The following is a 22,721-nucleotide window of genomic DNA, read 5'->3' as shown; positions in this document are numbered from 1 at the left end:
TGCTTGGAAAATAGTTGAGATTGTTGAGCCAGGCTCTCCATACTGAAGAGTGACCTTGAATCCCATCAGATCTTGCAACTTCCAGACAATTTGTTCCATAATCAAAATATGCCTGAAACATTATCATGCCAAATGTTCCAATGTAATTACAAAATTGAAGTAGCATAAGGTTGCAGTGCCTGAAACAAGTCAGTGTTAGCAAACTGAGAACACTTTTTCTTTTCCTATCACTTTTTGTTTCTAAAATTAGCACAAGTATTGCATAAATGTGAACTTTATTATTCACCAGGATACAGTGTATAACATCTTGACCCCAGAACAATCAGATGAAAAAAAAGCACATGCACTCAGCGTTCAGCAAATGGAGGGGGAGAGGCTTGCTTTCAGGTTCCTTTATGTATTCAGAAGTTCAGCAAATGGAGGGAGGAGAGGTTTTCTTTCAGGTTCCTTTACATGCTTTATGTGTTCAGAAGTTGTGTGCTTGATGGTAACAAATAAAATTGTATATATTTTTTTTAAATACAAGAAAATATTAGAGAACTAAGAGACTTAGGTGGTTCTCCCATTCTGAGTCTTTCAGGAAAAAAAAAAAGCAAATTAATCAGATCATAGGTAAAGCCATGGACCTTTGTTTGTTTTATACATCTCATCAGTACTTTAAACCACACAGTGCACGGTATAGAATCTTAAAATACTTTTATCCACATTCTGGATGATAAATGCTTTTGCCATCTTCATTATATCATAAAATACAGAAAATATGAGGAAAGATCAAGTACATTCACAGATCTTTTGTGCAAATGTTGTCACTGCATACAGCCTTGTATACACTTTTGTATATACACTTTTGTCTGCCTCAGTATTAACAATTTCCTTTCAAGAAAATGTACATTTTTTTTAATATGGGGGTGTTTGTTAACATAAGGCACATGGAAGGAAAAATAATAGGACAGCTGGGAAACTGTTTCTCATTAGGGACACCTTTATTCATATGTGCATACAGTGCCTTATTTTTTCCTCACTTCTTTATGGAAGGTTTGTGTTATTTGTTTGCTTAGATGGCTTCTACATAGTTGGCTGGAAGCATGCCAGTCTTGCCAGTTCTTTGTACAGTTCCATACATCCAACCTTCATCAATAGCCTGAACATTTAAAATAGCATCTCCATCTCTAAAAGAGACTTCATCATCATCTACCGCCTTGTAGTCATACATGGCACGGAAGGTTTTCTGTAAGAGAACGAAACATTCAGAGTAATTTATTTTAAATCTTATTATATATAGTTTCTTTTCATACTGTTTTACAGAACAAACTTCCATTATTCTGGGTTTCCTATAACTGTCCTATACCTCTCTCCATGTGGAAGAGTAGAACACATGACCATTAGCAAGCATGTTGACTACTTTTGGTAGAGAATTTCTTAATAGTGCTGTATCACTACCACACTTAGTCCAAGTTTCAAGGATACAGTATGACCAAAATTCTTGTAACAAATGCAGGTTTAGGCCAAGTTTCTACCGTTTTCATGAATCCATGTTAGGTTAACATGTTGGGACTGTCAGTGGGTTTCAAAATATGTTTCATTAACGTTTTGTGTTAGGAGCAGAAGGAATTTGTGTGTATATATTCTGTTGATGAATGCAATAAACTAACTGCTAATCAATTGTTTTGTAAACCACTTACACCAACGGTGGAGGGGTGTGATGGGACAGATGATACGGTTGTCTGCTGTGTGGCCACTGATGAGGACCTCTGTTGTGGTAACTCTGTAGTTCTAGCTTGTTTGTAACCTACATAAGAAATATTTTGGTTGTAATACTAGTCCACTCCACAAAATATTGTCCACATTCAAGGGTAGTAAAAAAAAAAAAAAAAGGTACTAGCAGGTTTTCTTTTACCTGTTGTAGTTGTGGTAAATAATCCACCATTGCTGTAATAGGACAGGTGGTGGTCAGAAGCATCAGACTTCTCATCTCCCGCACTAAGGCTCAATGCACTGGCAGAGCGGGAGTGCTCACGACTACGGCGCTGAGCTTGCACTGCAAAAAATAAATAAATGTGCATGCTATAGATGTTGTACATAAGTGCATTTTCCTGCCTTCACCTCTTCTGGCTCTCTTCCCAACTTCTGACAACACACATCAGCAGTGGAGGCAGACACAAAACACCTGCTGCTTTTTCCACTCCTGCTCAGCTTGCATGCTTGTCGCAACCCTTTCTCTCGGTTAGGTACATGCAGTGCAATCACTACAATGTATGCATGGTTGTGCATTCATGCATACAGACAAATGGATACACCTTCTCTCACCATATAGCAAAATGTGCCTTAAAATGGAAACTGATGCACGCATTAGTGCATCAACTTTTATTTTGATATTGCAATTCTCTGAAGGACAAGCAGACTAGCAAGCCCTCATAAATTTGACCTCCTTTGAAGGAGCCCACATGGAGAAGACTAATTAGAAAATTTTGTAGAAGTTTTTAAGAGGTTACAGCATATGCATGAGTAGCTTTTCACTCATTTTGCTTTTTGTTCCGTTTTTCAGTGCCAAATGGACATCTATCTTTGAATAAATTTTAACCTCTAAATATTTCTCGTTATTGTACGAGTCTCTTCCAAACTTTTTTTTTTTTTTTTTTTTTTTTTTTAGGTGTTCCTTAGAGTTTTTTTGTTAACATAAGGCATTTTCTAAGTTATCGTCTTCTTTTTTTTTTTTTTGTCCCCTGATCTACCTCTTCTTGCCCCATTTTGGGCTTAGGGTATCCCATGTCGGCCTATTTTTCAAAAGTAAGTCATTTGATTTCATAGCAGCTATTTTCTTCCATGGTGTATAAAAAAAAGAAAAATCCCCCAGTGGCTTTAAGAAGTGCAGACAGCATGGCAAGACCATATCGGTGCAGATACTCATAACTGGTACTTGCTGTGCCTTGACCCTGATCACGAAGCCTATTTGTGTCCTTTTTCTTATCAGATAAGAGTGATTCAAAACCATGAAGTGCAACATGAGAACATATTTCCTACGTTTAAGTTTGGTTCAGTGACATCTACATTGAAGGTATCTCTCGGGTCCAGGAGGTGCACCAGAAACTGGGAATCCATAAATATTGGAAGTGCATTGCTCACCCTTGACGTTGAATGTTGATAATAGTTCACTGGGACCAGATAATGACTGATTCCAATACAAGGTAGGATTCAACCCTTTTTCATCAACATTGGGGACTTATCATTTTGAGTACTGGGTTTAAGCTAAGAAGCATTTGTACTGTACCCCACTGGGTCGTAGTGTCATCAAAGCTAAAGTATTAGCTACTGCTGTAACCTTTAATTGACCTTGCCTGAAAAACTGTTTTCCCCTCTTTGATGCTGGCAAGGTCAGGACAGCCTCAAGGGCCCCTAAAAGGGGTCACCAATATTCCCCAGGTGGCTCAGAAGGATGTGAACTCACCTAACGGCCCCTCTGCAACCCTTGCATTGGCACCAGGGGCAGACTGACCAGTTGGGCAACCGGGCAGTGCCTGAGGGCCCGGAAGTTCTAGGGGGCCCACCACTGACACACATTATAGCCCCCCCCCCCAGCCTCAGTGGGCTCTCCCCAGTCCTACCTTTGAAGAGTCCTGGTGGTCTAGTGGCCTCTGCTAGGGCAGGAAAGAATCCCACTCTTTCCTGCCTGCTGCCGCTGCCATGTTTTAAAAATGACTGCCGGGACCCACAAGACTTAGCAGCCATTTTGAAAGCACACTGGTGCTGGGCACAGTAGCGATAGCAGGCAGGAAAGAGTGGGATTCTTTCCTGCACCCAAAGAACCTACTAGACCATGAGGATCCTTCAAGGTAGAACCAGGGAGGGCCCACTTTGGCTCAGGGGTCTGTAGTGTGTGGGAGGAGAGCAACAACTGAGGGGGGGGGGGGCTCTAATATGCAGAAGGGGGCGGCAGTGCAGCGGCTCCAACCACTGTCAGTCCACCCCTGATTGAACTCCTCTTTAAAGAGTGCCAATAGGAAGATCGATGAGAGACTGGAATGGATCCCTTGCTCTACACAACACCTCAGTGTCAACAACATGTATCAATGCAGAGGAATTTTCAGCTGCTCCTAAAAAAAAAAACATGCAATTCCTAAAGGAAGTTAAATGCTAAGAGCTTGAAGGGCCTGTGGCAAAACAGAGGGCTTGCATGGTTTGTGATTTGTATTACTGCCCTATGACACTTTTTCCCTTCAGAGTAGGGAAAAGTAACTCGCAGTGCCCTTGGTCAAACATCTGTAGTGTTAATGCTCTGTGTCCTGATTGGCCCTGAAGCCAAAGACCTAGCTCAAAGTGCTGGACTTGGTTGGAGTGTGGAGGGAGTAGACCTCTGGATAGAGAACTTGTTCAATTCCTGTGATAAGTTTCTTTTTTCTGACCTCAGGTACTACTTAGGTAGTAAAAAATGTTCAGCTAGATTTAACACCAAATCCTTGTTGTTTTACCTGTTCCTGTTTAAACTTTTACTGTTCACTGTTCTACTTTTTTTTTAGATAATAAACCTATTAGCGCTGTTGTCCTGGACTGACTAAGAATCCTGGCAGTTTGTGTTCTCGGTCTGTGTGTGGGTGTTTTCTGCGAACTGTGAAACCCTTAGGATTGTGGCATCAGTGCCCTTAGAAACCATCGGGGAAAAAACTTGCGGGTGGGAGAACTTGTCCAGAGACAAGCGGGAGCCAGCAGGCAAGAAGAGGGTATGCCATTGTAGAGGCATGAACACAGGTGTGGTTGGGCCTGGACAGTGCTGGGCCAGACCCTCCAGGTGGCCACAGTGTTAACCCCAGGTGGGTGCTAGGGGTAATGCTTAGGTGTTACATGACATGGCCTCACAGTTGATGTCTGCCACAACAGTGATAATTATAATATCCAGTGCATGAGGAGAGGAAACTTGGAGCAAAAGAGGGCATCAGTGTCTAGAAGACTTCATTTAAGGCATACTTCAACTTTGGGTCTGACCTTGACTAAACCTGAACACCTGACTTTCCCCTTAGAGTTCTTCTGCGAGTCTAAATCAGAGTAGTCCTGGGATTCACACGGTGAGCTTCAGAGTTCTCTGATGAGGAGGGTTCTGCTGGTTTATCCAATTCATCAACCCCCTTCCCCCAGGAAGCGGTAAGCTTCCTTAACAGTATAGAGATGTCAATATGAATGCAAACCCCTCTATGCATTCAGTGAATAAGGCAGTGGACTCAGAGTCCAGTAGGCTTCCAGAATTGAGAAGCAGCAGCTTCCTCACCATGCTTTGGTTGCTGAATCTACTCTCAAAGGGGATGGGAGCTCCAAGTCTCAATTCTTGGCACCCCTGGGAAGGGAGACCCAGACCTTGGGTGAAATATTTTTAAGAATGCTGTGCTCTCTTCCTATGTCATTCTTTTTTTTTTTTTAATCAACCAACAGAGGTGAAACACACTGCATAAAACTGAGAAGGTAACAGACTGTCTTCTCCAGGATAAGGCTATGCAATTCATGTCACCAGTGGGAACGGATGCTCATGATGATGCTTTGAAAGCATCGTAAGTCTGTTTTTTAGCTTTGGAGCTCATGGATTCTCACAACTACAAGCTTTAGATCTTTATGTTGGATGGAAAAAGCTTGTAGTCATTCCTACCATAAACAGAATCTCTGTGGAGATAAGGATCTCACAGTGCTCCATAAGGAGAAGAAGCTGCCTCCTTAAATAAGTTCCTCTCCTGATCCGCTTTCAACCTGATGGCCTCTTCCTCCAGGAGGTAATTTGGTGGAGGGCCTATTACTCTTAGAGGTGTAGGCACACTCAGCCTTCTCAATCCAGGAAGAATCAACAGGGAACTTGCTCTCATAACATAACTGCAAAGCCCAAAAGCCACAGTCTGTTCCTCAGCCAAATCCATGGACTGAGTTTTAAAGGCTATAAGAACATTTAATCAGTATTCCAGTATCCTTAACAATCAGCCTTCCAGTAGGAGGAAAACTGAGGTTTTTTTTTTTCACAAACCATTGGCCCCGTGTTATTTCTGTCCATTGCATTCTAAAAATTGTCCATCTAGGATACAGACTTCATATATTCAAGGTAGCCCCAATTGCCAACCAAGACTCTCATGGTCAAAGTATCAGCATCTGGAGTACCCATCAAGGAGTTCTCTTCCCTCTCAGAGCCAATGCAGTTGAATCCATTCCACCAGAGATCCTACTTTCTTTTAGTCACCCTTTTTTCACAAGAACTCAAGACAATATATGGTGCACAAAACAGAATGATCTTTTATGAGTGCCATATATCAGCAGTGGATCTCTCCACATCTTAGAACAGAAAAGTGTTTTGGTTCTGCTCCAGGACAGGATCACAGAGCAAACTTGTCTCAGATGCCTTCCTCCTGGAAAGGGGAGGGTCTGTACTTGTATCCTCCAAATCCACTCATAGTGAAGACTCACCAGAAGCTCAGACAGAATCAGGAAACCATGATTCTCATAGACATCTATTGGATTAATGCCATGTGGTTTCCTCCTCTTCTAGAACTTTCTCTTATCCATAAAACGGGGGTATTCCATAGGCAGAGACCACTGTTCCATCCAATGTCAAGTCCCTAGACCTCCCAGACAGCCTGGATATTGAAAGGGTGGCCATAGCCATTTTGAACCGGTCTAATAGTATTTTGAGTGTTCTCTTGGTTTCCAGGAGAAATTCCATGAGTTGGGCTTGTGATTTCAAATGGAAGAGGATTGGCTTCTAGTATGATGAAACATCTTTAAATCCTTCACCTGCACCACACAAAAACAGCTTCTACATATTTGAGTCAAGTTTGGAAACCAGCTCCAATAGGGCTCACCTTAATGCAACTGTCACCACCGCCATAAGAAAGTAAACCCATCTCTAGTTGGCCTTTAGTTGTGTGCCTAATCTTGACTTGCTTCTGTTAAGCCACCTTCTGTTTCTTGAGACTTCAGTGTTATAATTCAAGTTGATAAAAGTTCCCTTTGAGCCATTGGCTTCCTAACCTGGTAGGTCTTTTTGGTGATGATAACTTTAGCAAGCAGTTAATGAGCATCAGGCTTTACAGGCTGATCCACCCTATATGAAGTTTTTCAATAATATGATTTTTCTGGGCACTTATCTGAAGTTCCTTCCCAAGGTGGCTTTAGATTCCCACCTTAATCATCCTAACATTTTCTTCTGTCATACTCCCACAAAAGTGAACATTTTTCACACACTATGAATTGCAAAAGAGCCTTGGCTTTCTACTTAGAAAAGACTGAGGGTAATTCTATAAATTACATGTGTAAAGCATTAGAATATTGATAAATATGCTTGTAGTGCCAAATTTCCACCTAAATACTGTTTTGTAAATAACATGCATATCTTACATAGCATGTATTCTACAGGTAGGTGTTCACATAGGTGGAGTCTAGGCAGAGCATGGGTGGTTCTCACATTTATGTGCATAACTTATACACTATTACAAGTTAAATGTGTATCACCTGAACTTAAGAGTACATACTTAAACCAGTTCTATGGTGTTAAATGCTCATGCCAAAATTATAGATGTGTATTTTTGTTATTACACTACTATTCAACAATGGAAAGTAGGCATCTCCATTCCTATATACAGTAGGTTCCTGGGGAGTTGCCAAGATGGCAGCATGGTAGGTTTAGTGTTTGTACCTCTAGCCTAGTGCTGGTAGCGTTTCTGTTTTCCTCTGGGAATAATGCTTCATACTAAGTGAAAGGGAATTCTCAAGGCTTTTCCTGCACCAGCCTTGATCTCCTCCTGTGCAGCAAATGCTGGAGTGTTTGTTGCCAAACACTCTGCGAAAGAACCATGAGAAGGGGGCCCTGCTGTGAGTGTGGATGAGGGAGCATCCATTCTTCTGGGGCAAGAGGTATCTGTATCCTCCGGATTCCAGTGAGCCACTGTGTCCAGCAGCTTCTTGTTCTTTGCTGGAGGACAGTTTGGAAGCAGAAGTCACCATACAGACTACCTACAGTGTTGGGGGTAAGACTGAAGGATTGTCTTCCATAAGTGAGCATTCTGGAACTGCCACTGAGACATTAGATCCCACAGCGGTGACCCTGGAGGTCATTTGGCAGGCCTTGAAGCTAGACAACACGGTAGCGAGAGCTACTGGTGAACTTTCTAACATTGCTGGTAAGGTGGCTATGTTAACTTTGAATATGGAGAAGGTGAAACAAGACTGCATGGGTGAAGTCCAGCAGGCCTGAGTAGAATTAAAAGAAGTTAAGAAAACTGTCTCTGAAATGGTAAAGCTGGGCTTGATGAACCTTTGGTCTTTCCCAGTATGGCAATACTTATGTACTTATGTGAATGAGAGAACTATGATTCAGCGTAAGTTTGAACAGATAGAGAACTTTAATAGAAGGCTAAATTTGCGTGCACTCAATTTCCCCAAAGTAGTTGGTATGAGTCCTGCTGATTGGTTCAAAGATTTTCTTATGGAAAGTTTCAAATTTCCCTTCAATGGTATTCCTCCTTTAATAGGTTATTTTATATACCAACTTTTTCAAAAGTAGCAACAGGACCTAACGCAGGGGCTCAAATGCAAGCTATTGTACATAATTATGAGTTGAAAAATCTTTCTGCAGTACTGGAAAACTGTCAGATGTCCAGGATAGAGCTACATTGTTGGTGTAATTTGTTTTTGAATACAACTTAAAATGCTGTCTTGTGGACAAACTGTGGATGTTATGAAAGTAACTCAGAATAGGAGAGAGGAATTTTGACTATGCATAAAGAGACCAAAAGTTTGGGAAGCTACTTTTTTGTTAGCGTACCCATGCAAGTGCTGGATATAATTGTTAATGATATTTGCTCTTCCTGATTTTTTATTATCTCCATTTAATTCAAGACTTCTTCCCCCCCCCCCCCCCCCACCCCCACCCCCAAAGTGTGTGGTCCTGGGGAGAGAGGAGAAGAGGTTTTTTTTTCATATTTCTGTGTGAAAATTTCCTAAATGCTTTTGCTATATTTTTCTGTAAAAAGTGTGTTTACTTATATTAATATTTGCAAATTATAAATCTATTTTAAAAAATAGGTTCTTACCAGGCACTCTAGGTACCTATTTATAGGTGCACATTTATAAAATTACCTCCTAAAGCCTTTAGAAAATCCACACCGATTTTTGTTTCTTTTTACCCCAGTGAACACAGAGTTGCCTTTATGCATATACTAGCCAGCTGCCTAGCAGACTACATTTCCTTCACTTTTGCCTGTGCAAGCCTAAATCTTGAGAGTTGGCATGTTTGAGCCATAGCTGCATCAGTAATCTACCTGAGGTCAGCCTTTGTAGAGGAGATTGCAAAGCATGACTTGGACTTCAAGCCATTGTTTAGAAAGGGATTCCCAACATGACAGTAGGTTTGGCCAGTCATTCTTCCAGAATATCTTTGGGGATTAGAATCTAATTACATCTGCCCAGGGCCCATTTTGTTCAAGCTATTATCTTAAAATAATTAAATTGAAAAGGCTCATCGCTGCCAAAAACATTTCTTGGTGTCTGCTTGTTGCAGATCCATTCATGTTTTGTTCCTCCTTTTTTGGTTGAAGACAGCCTATATCTAGGGCAATCCATCTAAGAGGACTTGCTATCCTGTGTGTCTTTAGACAATGCCAAATGCCTTATATGTAATAGGTGTTCTTTGTGGACAACACGATACAACTCCTCCGTACCTACCCACTCCCTTAAGAGTTGTCTTCAATATAAGTATTGTTAAACATTGCAAAGATCCTGCGTAGTAATGATAGGTGGGAAGCTGCAGGCATGGACTGGTGCCTCTTTAAAGCTTCTAGGAATTCTTCTAAGTTTCAGTAGCTTCTTCATGTGATATCCATCAGATGATGTAACCTATCTATGAGGCCTTGTATCCTGGGGATCACTTGCTATAGATAAGTAACTTGGTTGTATCACAAACAATAACGTACATTCTGCCTAAACTACACTGAGCATGAAGCGGCCAAGCACATAAGGTTGCGATGGTGTTTCCCTGAAGTTTCTAAACCAAGGCTAGTGACCCGATGTACCACTGTAACGGGTGAGACTAGTTAAGACCCACCCACTGCATGAATTTCCTGAGTAAGAGAAAGCCAATGGAAGAAGAATGGGTCCCATGTATGTTGCATCTGCTTACGTCCCACACAGGTTATTTTTCTCATTACTACTGCTCAGATGTTTCCATGGGATGCCAGCTCTCAAAAGGCATATTCAGGGTGAGGATTTCTTTGTGCTTGGTCCAAGATCTGGTGACAGACCAGAGCAGCATAGGTTCGGTGAGAAGAGAATTCAGGAAAAAACATTGGGCCCCAAATGCAGTCTATGGGAGACAGGCTGGCTGGCTAAGTCCCACAGTCTGTGCTAAACCCAGATATTATTTCCAGTGACTGATATTGAATATCCGGGGGGGGGGGGGGGGGGGGGGGAGGAGGGATTTGACTGCTATTAACTTAACCGGCTAAGTTAATATTCAACGCTGGCCGGTTAAGTTTATTGCTGCCAAAAAAATAGGCCTGCTATTTATGTGGTCTGATATGGCTGCTTAACTTAGCCAGCGAAGCACTGAATATTTGTGGCTAGCCAACTATATTGCACTGACCACAAATATTCGGCAGGAGATAGCCGACTATCTCCCGCTGAATATTTGCAGATAGCTGTTCCTGGCCAGTTAAATAGCGCTGAATATTGGCCGGATTGGGCTTAGATGGTCTAAAGGATCTAAGAAGAGTAGACTGACCACATCCCCTCTCCAGGATCCTCAGACGAGTACCTTCCATTCCAACCATGTTATAAGCAACCTTGTGTCTGGTAGTTGAGTTGATAGCAATATTTAATATATTTTTTTTTAATTTAATTGATGTCAAATGTGTGTCTCATGTTTATTTGAGTCCTGTATGATTTATGTTTTACGTATATTGGGTTATATTCTATATATGGCGCCAAAAATATCGTTGCTGAAAAAGCACTGTTCTATAACCTGTGCTTAAAACGTGATGCAAATGTCCATGCCTAAATTTACGTGTGGACCCCTCTTATTCTATAATATGTGAAATTGAAAATCATGCCCATGATCTATCCAGAACAGCCCATGACCCTCCCATTTCTGTGTCTTCTTTTTCAGGATGCACATAAAATTTAGGTATAGATCACATGCCAAAGCAAACCAATTCAAACTGCTTAGAGCAATATATCAGAAACTTGAATTCTCTCTAATTGCTCCAAATCAATAGGGTTTAAATGAGTCAATGAACTGCTATATTATCATTTAATTATATGTAGCCTCATACGCCCAGGGTACCTTTATTTGCATTAGGACACCACTGACTGACATTCATCATCGGCTACCACCACCTACCAAACACTGCAGAGAAAAACTCTCCTATTTACATCTAATCATGAGAGAAAAATCTGCAATGTTTAGGCATATGGAAAACACCAATTTAATAAATCTCCAGTTCAAATACTCATCAAATCCTAAATTTGACCCATAAAACTTTATAAAGGGTCTAAAAAAGAAGAAAAAAATGTAATCACCATTGAAAAATTCAAAAACAACAGCCAGGTTAAACAGTTCTGTGTATGCACTTAGCTTTGCCTTGTTCCAAAAAGCTCAATCGTTGTTTAATTGAGCTTTCTGGAACAAGGCAAAGCTAAGTGCATACACAGAACTGTTTAACCTGGCTGTTGTTTTTGAATTTTTCAATGGTGATTACATTTTTTTCTTCTTTTTTAGACCCTTTATAAAGTTTTATGGGTCAAATTTAGGATTTGATGAGTATTTGAACTGGAGATTTATTAAATTGGTGTTTTCCATATGCCTAAACATTGCAGATTTTTCTCTCATGATTAGATGTAAATAGGAGAGTTTTTCTCTGCAGTGTTTGGTAGGTGGTGGTAGCCGATGATGAATGTCAGTCAGTGGTGTCCTAATGCAAATAAAGGTACCCTGGGCGTATGAGGCTACATATAATTAAATGATAATATAGCAGTTCATTGACTCATTTAAACCCTATTGATTTGGAGCAATTAGAGAGAATTATAGATTACATGCCTAAATTTATACATGTACAACTTGATTGATTCCAATTAGTGCCAATAATTGCTTGTTAAAAGTTCAATTATTGGCACCATTTGGCTTGTTCAATTAAATTGTGCATGTGCAATTTTTGGTGACTTTTATAGAATTAGGGGGATTATGTACACTTTTTATTATGTATGTTTTGGAATATTTTTCAAAATCTAAAATGTTAAGCAGCTTATAAATATTTGTAAATATCCACACAGCCTCTTCTAACCGTGGCTAAAAGTATACAGTCTGTGGAACACTATAGGTTCTTTTAGTCCTATCAAGGAGGATTAATTTTCAGCTAACTAGTTTGTCTTAAATTAGTGTATACCCGCTAATGTGGCTTGTAAAATTAATTGAAATAGGTTTGGACAAGTTCCTGAAGGAAAAATTATTAACTAGGAAGATTAGATAGAGCCATCACTTATTTCTGAAAATGACCTATGTGAAATAGATCTACTTTCTGAAATCTGCTGGGTGTGTGAGACCCAGATTAGCCACTGTTAGTGACAGAATTCTGGGTGCAATGGCCCTTGGTCTGACTCAGCATGGCTCTTCTTAAGATCTTATTGTGTATCTAAACAGCTACTAACAGTACACATGGATTATGAAATACATACCAGAAAGCATACGCAAACTTCTGGACTGAATGTTGTCCTCTGCTGGATCATAGTCAAAAACAGAACCAGGATTAGTACGCCACACACGAAGATCTGTTGAAAAGCAGGAAACAATTCAAAGCATGCAATCCCTTAGAAATATAGCACGATTAAATATTTTGTATATGAGAGGTATATTATCATCAGATTCAAATGTTTATTTAAGACAGAAATTGGTCACTCTGGGGTCAATATTTAGTCATCAGTGGTGAGCATCAAGCTCACAACGACGGCATTATTCTTGGATATTCAAGGCTGGGACCTCTGCAGGCTTCGTTGTTGAATATTTGGTTATTTTAAGCCAACTATCACATAGCCACTTAAGTCAATATTCAGCACTTAAGTGGGTATTGTTACCACATAAAAATAGGATAGACATTTATGTGGTCCCATTTAATTATGTTTTTTTTTTTACTATGCACTAAACCTGGCTGTGTAAGTGCTGGCTGCAGGGGAGCCGCAGGTACAACAGGGCTAAGGGATACCCCGTCTTCACTGCTGGCCAATTCAAGAGTATCGGCACCGGTAGTGGGAGAAGATTGTCTAGGTCCCGTCTTAACCCCATATCGCTCCAGCGGAGGGTGAGTTCCAGTGGGAGTTGAGGGAACTTCTCTCACTTTCCCTCCTTTTCCCCATCTTGCGAGGGTTTCAGATTCCTCCTAAGCCGCGATTCAGAGCGTTTTCTGAGGACAACTGGTACAGTGACTCACTACGCCGCCATCTTGGATCACCCCATAGATTTCTTATCCAATTTAACATATTTATAAATGATATGGAAATCAGAACAATGAGTGAGGTGATCAAATTTGCAGATGATACAAAACTATTCAAGGTTGTTAAAACACATTCGGACTGTGAAATATTGCAGGAAGACCTTAAGAAATTGGCACACTGGGCGTTCAAATATCAGATGAAATTTAATGTGGACAAATGCATGGTGATGCACATTGGGAAGAATAATCCGAATCACAGTTACCTGATGCTAGGATCCATCTTGGGGGTCAGTGCTCAAGAAAAAGATCTGGGTGTTGTTGTAGATAATACACTGAAATCTTCTGCTCAGTGTGTGACAGCGGTCAAAAAACCAAACAGGATGCTAGGAATTATTAGGAAAGGGATGGTGAATAAGACTGAAAATACTATAATGCCTTTGTATCGTTCCATGGTGCGTCCGCACCTTGAGTATTGCATTCGGTTCTGTTTGCCGTATCTCAAAAAAGATATAGCAGAATTAGAAAAGGTTCAAAAAAGAGAGACTAAAATGATTAAGGGGATGGAACTCCTCTCGTATGAGGAAAGACTAAAAAGGGGAGATATGATTGAGGTCTACAAAATCCTGAGTGGTGTAGAACGAGTAGAAGTAAATCGATTATTTACTCATTCCAAAAGTACAAAGACTAGGAGACACTTGAGGAAGTTACATGGAAATACTTTTTAAAACAAATAGGGGGAAATATTTTTTCACTCAACAAATAGTTAAGCTCTGGAACTCTTTGCTGGAGGAGGTGGTAACAGCGGTTAGTGTATCTGGGTTTAAAAAAGGTTTGGACAAATTCCTGGACAAAAAGTTCATAGTCTGCTATTGAGACAGACATGGGAAGCAACTGCTTGCCCTGGGATTTGTAGTATGGCGTGTTGCCATGATTTGGGTTTCTGCCAGGTACTTGAGACCTGGCTTGGCCACTGTTTGGAAAACAGGATACTGGGCTAGATGGACCAGTGGTCTGACCCATTATGGCTACTCTTATGTTCTTATCTTCAGCATTTGAATTAATTGATTATTTTTTTTATTATTGAAAAGTTTGAGGGATATAGGCATTACAGGAGTTATTTTTAAGTGGTTTAATTCATTTTTGAGTCGAAGAGCTTTTCAGATTTCATCGAACTCCCTACTTTCATCAGTACTTCAGTTTGATTGTGGAGTGCCACAAGGTTTGGCATTATCCCTGATGATGTTCAATATATTTTTAAGTCCCTTGTTGACTTTAAATCAAAGTTTGGGTTTTAGTGTTTTTTGTTATGCAGACATTTTGATCATGGATTAATCCTCATAAAAATGGATATTTCAAGATTACAATCTGGGTTGGATGTAGTATCCAATTGGCTGTTTGATCATCAGTTAGTTTTGAATGTTCAAAGGACCAGAGTCTGTTGGCTTAAAGGATTATATGATGGGCCCACTGTTTTGGCACCTGTTTTGTTTGGGCATCCCATTCAGCCTGTTGAAAGTTTCTGATATTTAGTAATACTTATCAACTCTAGATTACCACTTCCAGCAAAGTGAGAGAAGATCTTGGGCAGACAGAACACAGCTGGAAGCAGGTCACCAAGTCCCACAAGATGAATCCTCCAACTCCACTTTCTATTCAGCTAAAGAATCGGTTCACAGCCCTGGAGGTAGAAGAGCTAGAAACATCTACAAAACAGGATGGAACAATGACCAAAACTGCCATCACAGCCAGAAAATTGGACCAAAGAAAGCGAAAGGTGGTAGTGGTAGTGGTAAATGGAGCTTGCTTTGAAGAAAAGGATGTCGTCAGTGGAGTATCGCAGGTATCGGTCCTAGGGCCGGCTCTTTTTAATGTCTTTTTGAGCAATATTGCGGAGGGGCTGTCTGGTAAGGTTTGTCTCTTTGCGGATGATACTAAACTCTGCAACAGGGTGGACACCCTGAAGGTTGTGAATGACATGAGGAAGGACCTAGCGAAGCTGGAGGAATGGACCGATATTTGGCAACTAAGGTTTAATCCCAAAAAATGCAGGGTCATGCACTTGGGTCGCAAAAATCCGAGGGAACTTTACAGTATAGGGGGTGAAGTGCTTCAGTGTGCGAAGGAAGAGAGGGACTTGAGGGTGATTGTGTCTGATGACCTTAAAGCTTTCAAACAGGTAGAAAAAGCGACGGCCAAAGCCAGAAGGATGCTTGGGTGCATAAAGAGAGGCATGACCAGCAGGAAAAAGGAGGTGATAGTGCCGTTGTCTCTGGTGAGGCCCCATTTGGAATACTGCATGCAGTTCTGGAGACCGCACCTACGGAAAGATATAAACAGGATGGAGTCGGTCCAGAGGGTGGCTACAAAATTAGTAAGTGGTCTTGAATGCAAAAATGATAGGGACAGCTTATGAACCTCAACATGTATACGCTGGAAGAGAGGAGGGAGAGAGGAGACATGATAGAAACGTTTAAATATCTCAAGGGCATTTATGTACAGGAAGAGAGCCTTTTCTAATGAAGGAGAGCTCTGGAATGAGGGGGCATATGACAAAGTTAAGAGGGAATAGGCTTCCGATTAACCTAAGGAAGTATTATTTCACAGAAAGGGTGGTGGAGACATGGAATGGCCTCCCGGTGGAGGTGGTGGAGTCTAGGACTGTTCCAGAATTTAAAAAGGCATGGGATAAGCATGTGGGATCGCTTAGGAACAGATAGAATTGGGGGTTACAGAGGATGGGCAGACTGGATGGGTCATTTGGCCTTTATCTGCCGTCATGTTTCTATGTTTCTATTTGATGGATAGATAAATAAAGTGATATGGAGGTATGTCAGTAAGTTAAAACAGCTCCAAACATTACAAAACGCTGCAATTAAACTTGTAGGTAATAAACAAAAATTTGATCATGTAACCTCACTGTTTATTCGCTATCATTGGTTGCCAATTAAATATAGAATTTTGTTTAAGATTTTAGTTTTATCTCATAAAGCCTTTTATGGTTTAAAACCATCATATTTAAATAGTTTGACTATAACTTATATTCCAGGAAAGGTACTCGGCTCATTACAAGACTCGAGGATGGTGGTACCCTCTAGAGTTAAAATTAGAGGACAGTGGACAAGAGAAAGGGCTTTTTCTTGTTTGGCACTCTCGCTATGGAACATGATTCACAGAGAAATATGCACAGAAATGAACCTATCAAAGTTTAAGGTTATGTTAAAACCTTTTTATTTTAGATAGGCTTTTAATTTATAGAACAGGAGAAACATAGAATCTATTAAGTTTTCGTATTTGTGAAGACAATAGCCTGGTGTATATTATGGATATCTTGAGTGACTGTGGATAGGTCTTTACTTTTAATTAATGGAGTTCCTTTCTATTTGAATTATATGATTCTATTATTATGTTAATCACCTTGATCTTTATTAGCTAGGCTGTAAACCAAATTGTTTTAATAAACATAAACTTAAGAAAATATTAAATGGTAAAGGAACAAAATTGATCCTTTTGGGATGCCAGAAGAGAGATATCAGAAGAATTACCATATGATGATTTTAGAATGATCATACAATAATGATGTGAACCAGTCTAACTCCAGTCTAGAGATTCCGAGGAATTTTAGTCCATAGAGAAGCAATGAATGGTTCATGGTATCAAAAGCTGCTTTCAAGTCAAGTGATATTATTAAGGCAGCAAAGCCTTTATCCAGCTTTGTGTGGATTTCACTCAGAAGAAATGTCAGAATGGGTTAGGTGTTGTCTCCAATTTGAAAATCGGACTGACATGGATCATGTAGAAATAGATTCTACATGATCAGATAGTTGCAAAATAAATAAATAAATAAAATTCAATCTTCTCAAGCATCTTAGAAAGAAAACGTGTTTGAATTGGGCCAATTAATTAGCTAGGATTAAAGGGTTCCTGCCAGGTACTTGTGACCTGCTTGACCACTGTTTGGAAACAGGATACTGGGCTAGATGGATCATTGGTCTTTTTTTTTTTTAAGTTCATCAGACACCTGCCCGACTCTAGTGAACTAGCACTGACCCTGTAGAAAGGCTATGATTCATTATTATAAGGGCTAATGGGTCATGAAGCCAGCTAGATGGAAGGGGATCCAGGGCACATGTCATACCATGTATGCTAGATATTGTTTTGAACAGAGAGGATAGAGATGGTAAAGTATAATTTGTCCACGTACAAGTAATTGCTACTGATCTAATGGAGTTCCCAACCAGTAAAAAGAAAAGGGATTGTACTGCAGCAATTTTAGAGAGAAAGAGATGAACCAAAGTGTTAGTCTGCTATTGAGACAGACATGGGGAAGCAACTGCTTGCCCCAGGATTGGTAGCATGGAATGTTGCTGTTTATTGGGTTTCTGCCAGGTACTTGTGACCTGGCTTGACCACTGTTTGGAAACAGGATACTGGGCTAGATGGACCATTTGTCTGAGCCAGTATGGCTACTCTTATGTTCTTATGTAACATAAAGCTTTCGTACAGGGTTTGATGATACCCTCATCATCTTGAGGGGGGGGGGGGGGGGGAAGTCTTTTTTGCCTAAGTCAAATGAAAATTGTAATGTCTTTGACACTTCCTACTTGAGCTTTGAGAGCACAGTCCACTGTCTCATTTATCCTGCATTAAGGTCAGGTCATGGGCAGAATAACACCAGTTAGTTATGGACTGGCCTGGTACCATAGGGAGGGAGATGGTGGGACATTACTTACCCCATGTTCTAATGCAGAGGTTCTCAATCCAGTCCTCAGGATGCACCTAGCCAGTCAAGTTTTCAGGATACCCATAATGAATATACAAAGATAATTCTGCATACACTGCCTCCTTGGTATGCAAATCTAACTTATGCATATTCATTATGGATATCCTGAAAACCTGACTGGGACCTGACGATTGGGTTGAGAACCCCCACCCTAACGTGATCCTCAGCTTCTTCCCTTTGCCTAGTAAGGAAAAAAAATGATTCTTCATGTGCCACTTCTGCTTCCTCTGCCAACTGGCTTCACTTTGGCAGTTTGAATGCATGATGCCTGAGGACTCACAGAATTTGCTGGCACCATGCTTTTCAACTGAAACCATGCTATAAAGCATGTTCTCCTGCTGGCCAGAGGGAGAGGATCATGTAGGTAGAGAAGAGCGTGTTATGCTGAGGGATGAAAGAAGATCATGCTGGGGTGTTGGGGAGGGGAGGGTACTTGTTGAGAGAGAGAGAATTTGTGAAAAGAATAGTTGAGAGGGATGGATATTGATAGTTGTATGGGTTGGGAGCAGGGAGGTTCATGCAAGTTATGGGTGAGTTTGATTGTGCTAAGCTAGTGCTTCCATCTTATCTAAGATCAATTGAATAGGCTGATCCAATTCTACTTTTCCCCCCATTGAATCACCCATGGATTTGTAGTGATTTTCTAATGTCAGGGGGGAAAATAAAACTAGGACTGAGTCTACCTTTTTGGTTGATCTGAGGTGATAAGACAATCCTGCACAAGGGTGGATGGAAGGGAAAGAGATGATGGTCTAAAATTTGGGGGGGGGGGGGGGGCAGGGGACAGGGAGGAGAGCACTCTCAAAATAACTGGGTACCAGTTTAAAAAAAAAACCCTTTATGCTGTAGCCAGCACTGGTTATGGAACCCCTTTCATGAGAAAGCATTGTAATTAAATTCTTCATCTATTGCAGTTAGTCCCAAAATGTTTACTATGATGGGGGAGGGGGGATGCTGGCCACCAGGGGGGAAGGGGAGATGCTAGCAACCTGGAGCCACAGAGTGGGGATGAGAAGATACTGAAACTATGGGTGGAGGGGTTGGAGGACCTTGAGCCACTCCTGGGAGTGGGGGTGGGGGGGGGAACATGGCTGAAGGTTTACCTAGGGTAGTCAGTCATTTATATTATATTCTGAAATATCATTGAAATGTAAATATGAATATAAAATAGAATTGAGTTCTTCATTTGTGGCGTTCAGTGGGAATACCTGTGCCAGTCTCTTGATCCTGGTCAGCTCTCTTTCTCTCCATTTCCACCACTCGCCGTTGGATGCCACGGTAATTAATGTCACTGAAATCTTGCATGTTCTTCTTCACTCGCTCTGTGATGGGGTCGGTAACTACAGGTGTGAAGCTGCCTTTGTGTTTTTCAAAGTCCTCATGGTATTTTACCTTCAAGAAAAATACAACAAAGAGTTCCATTATTTTATTATTAGGAAAATTTGAGTATATATATAAGTTTTATAGATTATGTAATTGAGATTTTGCTTGCATGAACTTCCAACTCGTCATGAATTGTTAACTGAATAATAAATCTAGGAGCATAGAGTTCCGAGAGAAATCTAGTAAAATTGGTCTGGGAGAAAACTGGATTCTTTGTAGGCTATAATAATTCATAGATGGGTTCTTTAAAACAGAGCTTCTCAGAATTACTGCAATGAATATGCATGCATTGGAGACCTATTGTATGCAAATCTTTCTCACTGCTTTAAAAATGATCTAAAGATTTTTTATAAAGATATTTTCTCCAGACAAGCATGTGCATGCCAATATCTTCATGCAATATCTAAATATTTAGTTCATAGTTCATGCTTCACATTTGATGTACCACAAATCAATATAAGTATACAAGAAGTCTTCCTTAGTTTTTTTTTTCTTGTGTTGCAAGATTTTATAAACTGTTAAAAGTTCAAACTCCACCCCCATCCCCCATACTGAGTCCAGCTGTCATCATTTTTTAAATGCTATACCTGGATATTGGCATTGAATATTGGGTCTTGGTGACCATCCTTTTGTCCAATCCAACTTGCGCTGGCACTAAGTATCATTGGTGTCCAGATAACCTTTTGACTCTGCCCATGGACCACCCTGGCACTAACTGTCACTGAATATGTGCTCTGAATGCCCCAGCACCATCCACTCTCCAGTTACATGCCGCTGAATATCTGTGCTAGACCTGGTCAGTGTGAGATAGCCAGTTAGGAACTGCTCCTACCCTATTTACTCCTATGGATATTGACACCTTTATTTTTTCAGCTGGCAAACATATGCTGTACTTTATTATAAACTAGTAAAAAAAGGCCCATTTCTTAAGGGAAGGAAACGGGCGCTAGCAAGGCCATCCCCACCCTCCCTCGCTGTTCCAGACTCTGCCCTCCCTCCGATTTCAACACCCCCCGTGCTTTATGGACCCCTGTACCCCCCTTCCGCGACTCTGTCGACCCCCCTTTCCCGCCGAAAACCGTCCCCCGCTGCTGTGGAGTACCTGTGCTGACGGGGCACCCCAACCCCCGTCAGCCGAAGTCCTGTGCTGGTCTTTGCGGCGTTGCTTCCTCAATGATCTTCTGTTGAAGTTCCTCTGCGTGTGTCTGATGTCACACGCACGCAGAGGAACTTCAACAGAAGATCATTGAAGAAGCACGCCGCGAAGGCCAGCACAGGACTTTCAGCTGACGGGGGTTGGGGTCCCCCGTCAGCACAGGTACTCCACGGTGGCGGGAGACTGTTTTTGGCGGGAAAGGGGGGTCGACAGGTTCACGGGGGGTGGTGAAATCGGAGGGAGGGCGGAGTGTGGAACTCAGTGGGGGTTGCGTGAGGGGACAGGGGGTGTTCATGCTTGTTGGGTGGGGGGGCGGGTTGGTGATGCGGCGAGGGTGGGGTCTGTGTTGCCCCGCTCCCTGCCACTTGCTCCGAAGTGGCCGGGAGCAGCGCAGTGACAGCTGATTCCCAGGCAGGTGGAGGAGTAGGTAAACACGCTTCGCGTGTTTCCCTACTCCTCCCCTTGCTTTGGAATCAGCTGTCACTGACGTCAGTGCATGCCTGCCTAGCAGACCACCTCCGAGGGAGGCACGGTCCCAGGCACATTAGAATGTTGGAGGTGAGAATTATTATATAGGATATTGGCACATTCTCCCCTGGATTCTATATAGCGCGCCTAGAGATCTGCACCAAAATCCAAGCATATTCTAAAACAATGCACGTAACTTAATTGGCTTATAATCTAATCAGTATTGATAGCAGCTCTTAAGAAGCAATAATAAACACTAATTGGCAATAATTAGAATTTACATGCATACTAGCTAAGTGCATTCTATAATGCAGTGCGACTAACTTCTAATGCACGCAGGCAAAAGGGGCATGTTATGGGCGGGGAAATGGGCATGTTGTGGGCATTCTGAAATTTATAAAAGATGGCCCAGTTATAGAATATGGCCCAGTGCGCCTAAATCTAGGTGCCGGAATTTACGCCATGTTTGTATTTGTTGTAAATGGAGGTGTGCATTTTTAGGCGCTGAGATATCAACTAAACGTATTCTATATACCATGCCTAAATCTAGGCACTGCTTATAGAACACTCTTAGTTGGCCAATTTCCACACCAGTTTTTTTAGGCACCATATATAGAATCTCTTCCTCTATGTGGTGCTGGAAAACATCAAACCAGAAGTTGAGCATTTATGACCACGTAATGAAACTTGAGAAGCATATTGTAGCATTGGCCTGGAGTAAGTTGTGTTTATGTATCCAAACGAACTAACACGGCAATAATACCACTTTCCTTTTAGCATGATGGGGTTAATATTCAGTAGGGTATCTGCTGCTTAAAGTTATTGAGATAAGGTATACGGATACCTTTAAGTGGCCGTTCAGCCAGCCTCTCCAGTTAAAGTTGAATCATTGAATATGTGGTCCTGACTCCTAAACTAAAACAGATAACTTATGCATTTATACTACAATTTATGTGGACTGCTTTAATAGATAAAGCTATGTGGACAGTGATTCTAAGACCTAGCTGTTCTAGGACTTCCTTTCCACTGAAAATGATGTTCTTATGTATAATACTTTGGAGCCCTTTTACAAAGCATCAGTAAGTCCAGTGCGGGTTTACCACACACTATATCGGAACTACCACCGGTAGTTTTGGTTTGAGTGTTCGCCATTTCTGGCATGCTGGAAATTTCTTTTCTAGCATGGCACTAACCTGGCAGTAATTGGCCATCACCGTGTGCTGCCCGGTTACTGCTGGGTTACCGTGGGAGCTCTTGCCACCACATGGCCACACAGTAAGAGTTATCACATGGCCATTTTTGGGCTTTTTACTCACTGCGGTAAAAAGGGCCCTAGCATGCGAGAAAAATGGTCCCCGCCGCTCCCGCAGGGCCATCTTTCCCACAGCTTAGTACAAGGACCCCTTTGTTATTTCATATCAGCACCGATCATAACTCACAATCTACTTGGGTTTTCCTTACACCAGCCTTTGGTATTTAAAGATAGATATTAGTC

The 22,721-nt window shown here is 41.3% G+C and overlaps 1 protein-coding gene and 1 long non-coding RNA gene across 2 annotated transcripts in view; one reads left to right on the top strand and one right to left on the bottom strand.

Moving 5' to 3' along the window:
• Window positions 1-234: 234 nt before the first annotated feature.
• On the top strand, window positions 235-1,014 carry LOC115474018. The gene is made up of 2 exons (XR_003942796.1): window positions 235-387; window positions 444-1,014. It is a non-coding gene; the product is annotated as an uncharacterized LOC115474018 (long non-coding RNA).
• Window positions 680-22,721, bottom strand: part of NEB (nebulin) — a 424,680-nt gene continuing 402,638 nt past the window's right edge. Inside the window, 5 exon segments of the mRNA XM_030209286.1 lie at window positions 680-1,228; window positions 1,683-1,789; window positions 1,898-2,038; window positions 12,688-12,780; window positions 19,428-19,611. Coding sequence (XP_030065146.1) covers window positions 1,055-1,228; window positions 1,683-1,789; window positions 1,898-2,038; window positions 12,688-12,780; window positions 19,428-19,611 — 699 coding nt within the window. The 3' untranslated portion in view covers window positions 680-1,054.

Source organism: Microcaecilia unicolor, chromosome 7, assembly GCF_901765095.1.
Source record: "Microcaecilia unicolor chromosome 7, aMicUni1.1, whole genome shotgun sequence".
Taxonomy (NCBI): domain Eukaryota; kingdom Metazoa; phylum Chordata; class Amphibia; order Gymnophiona; family Siphonopidae; genus Microcaecilia; species Microcaecilia unicolor.
The sequence above is the reverse complement of the archived record's forward strand: the minus strand, read 5'-3'. Positions and strand labels throughout refer to the sequence as shown.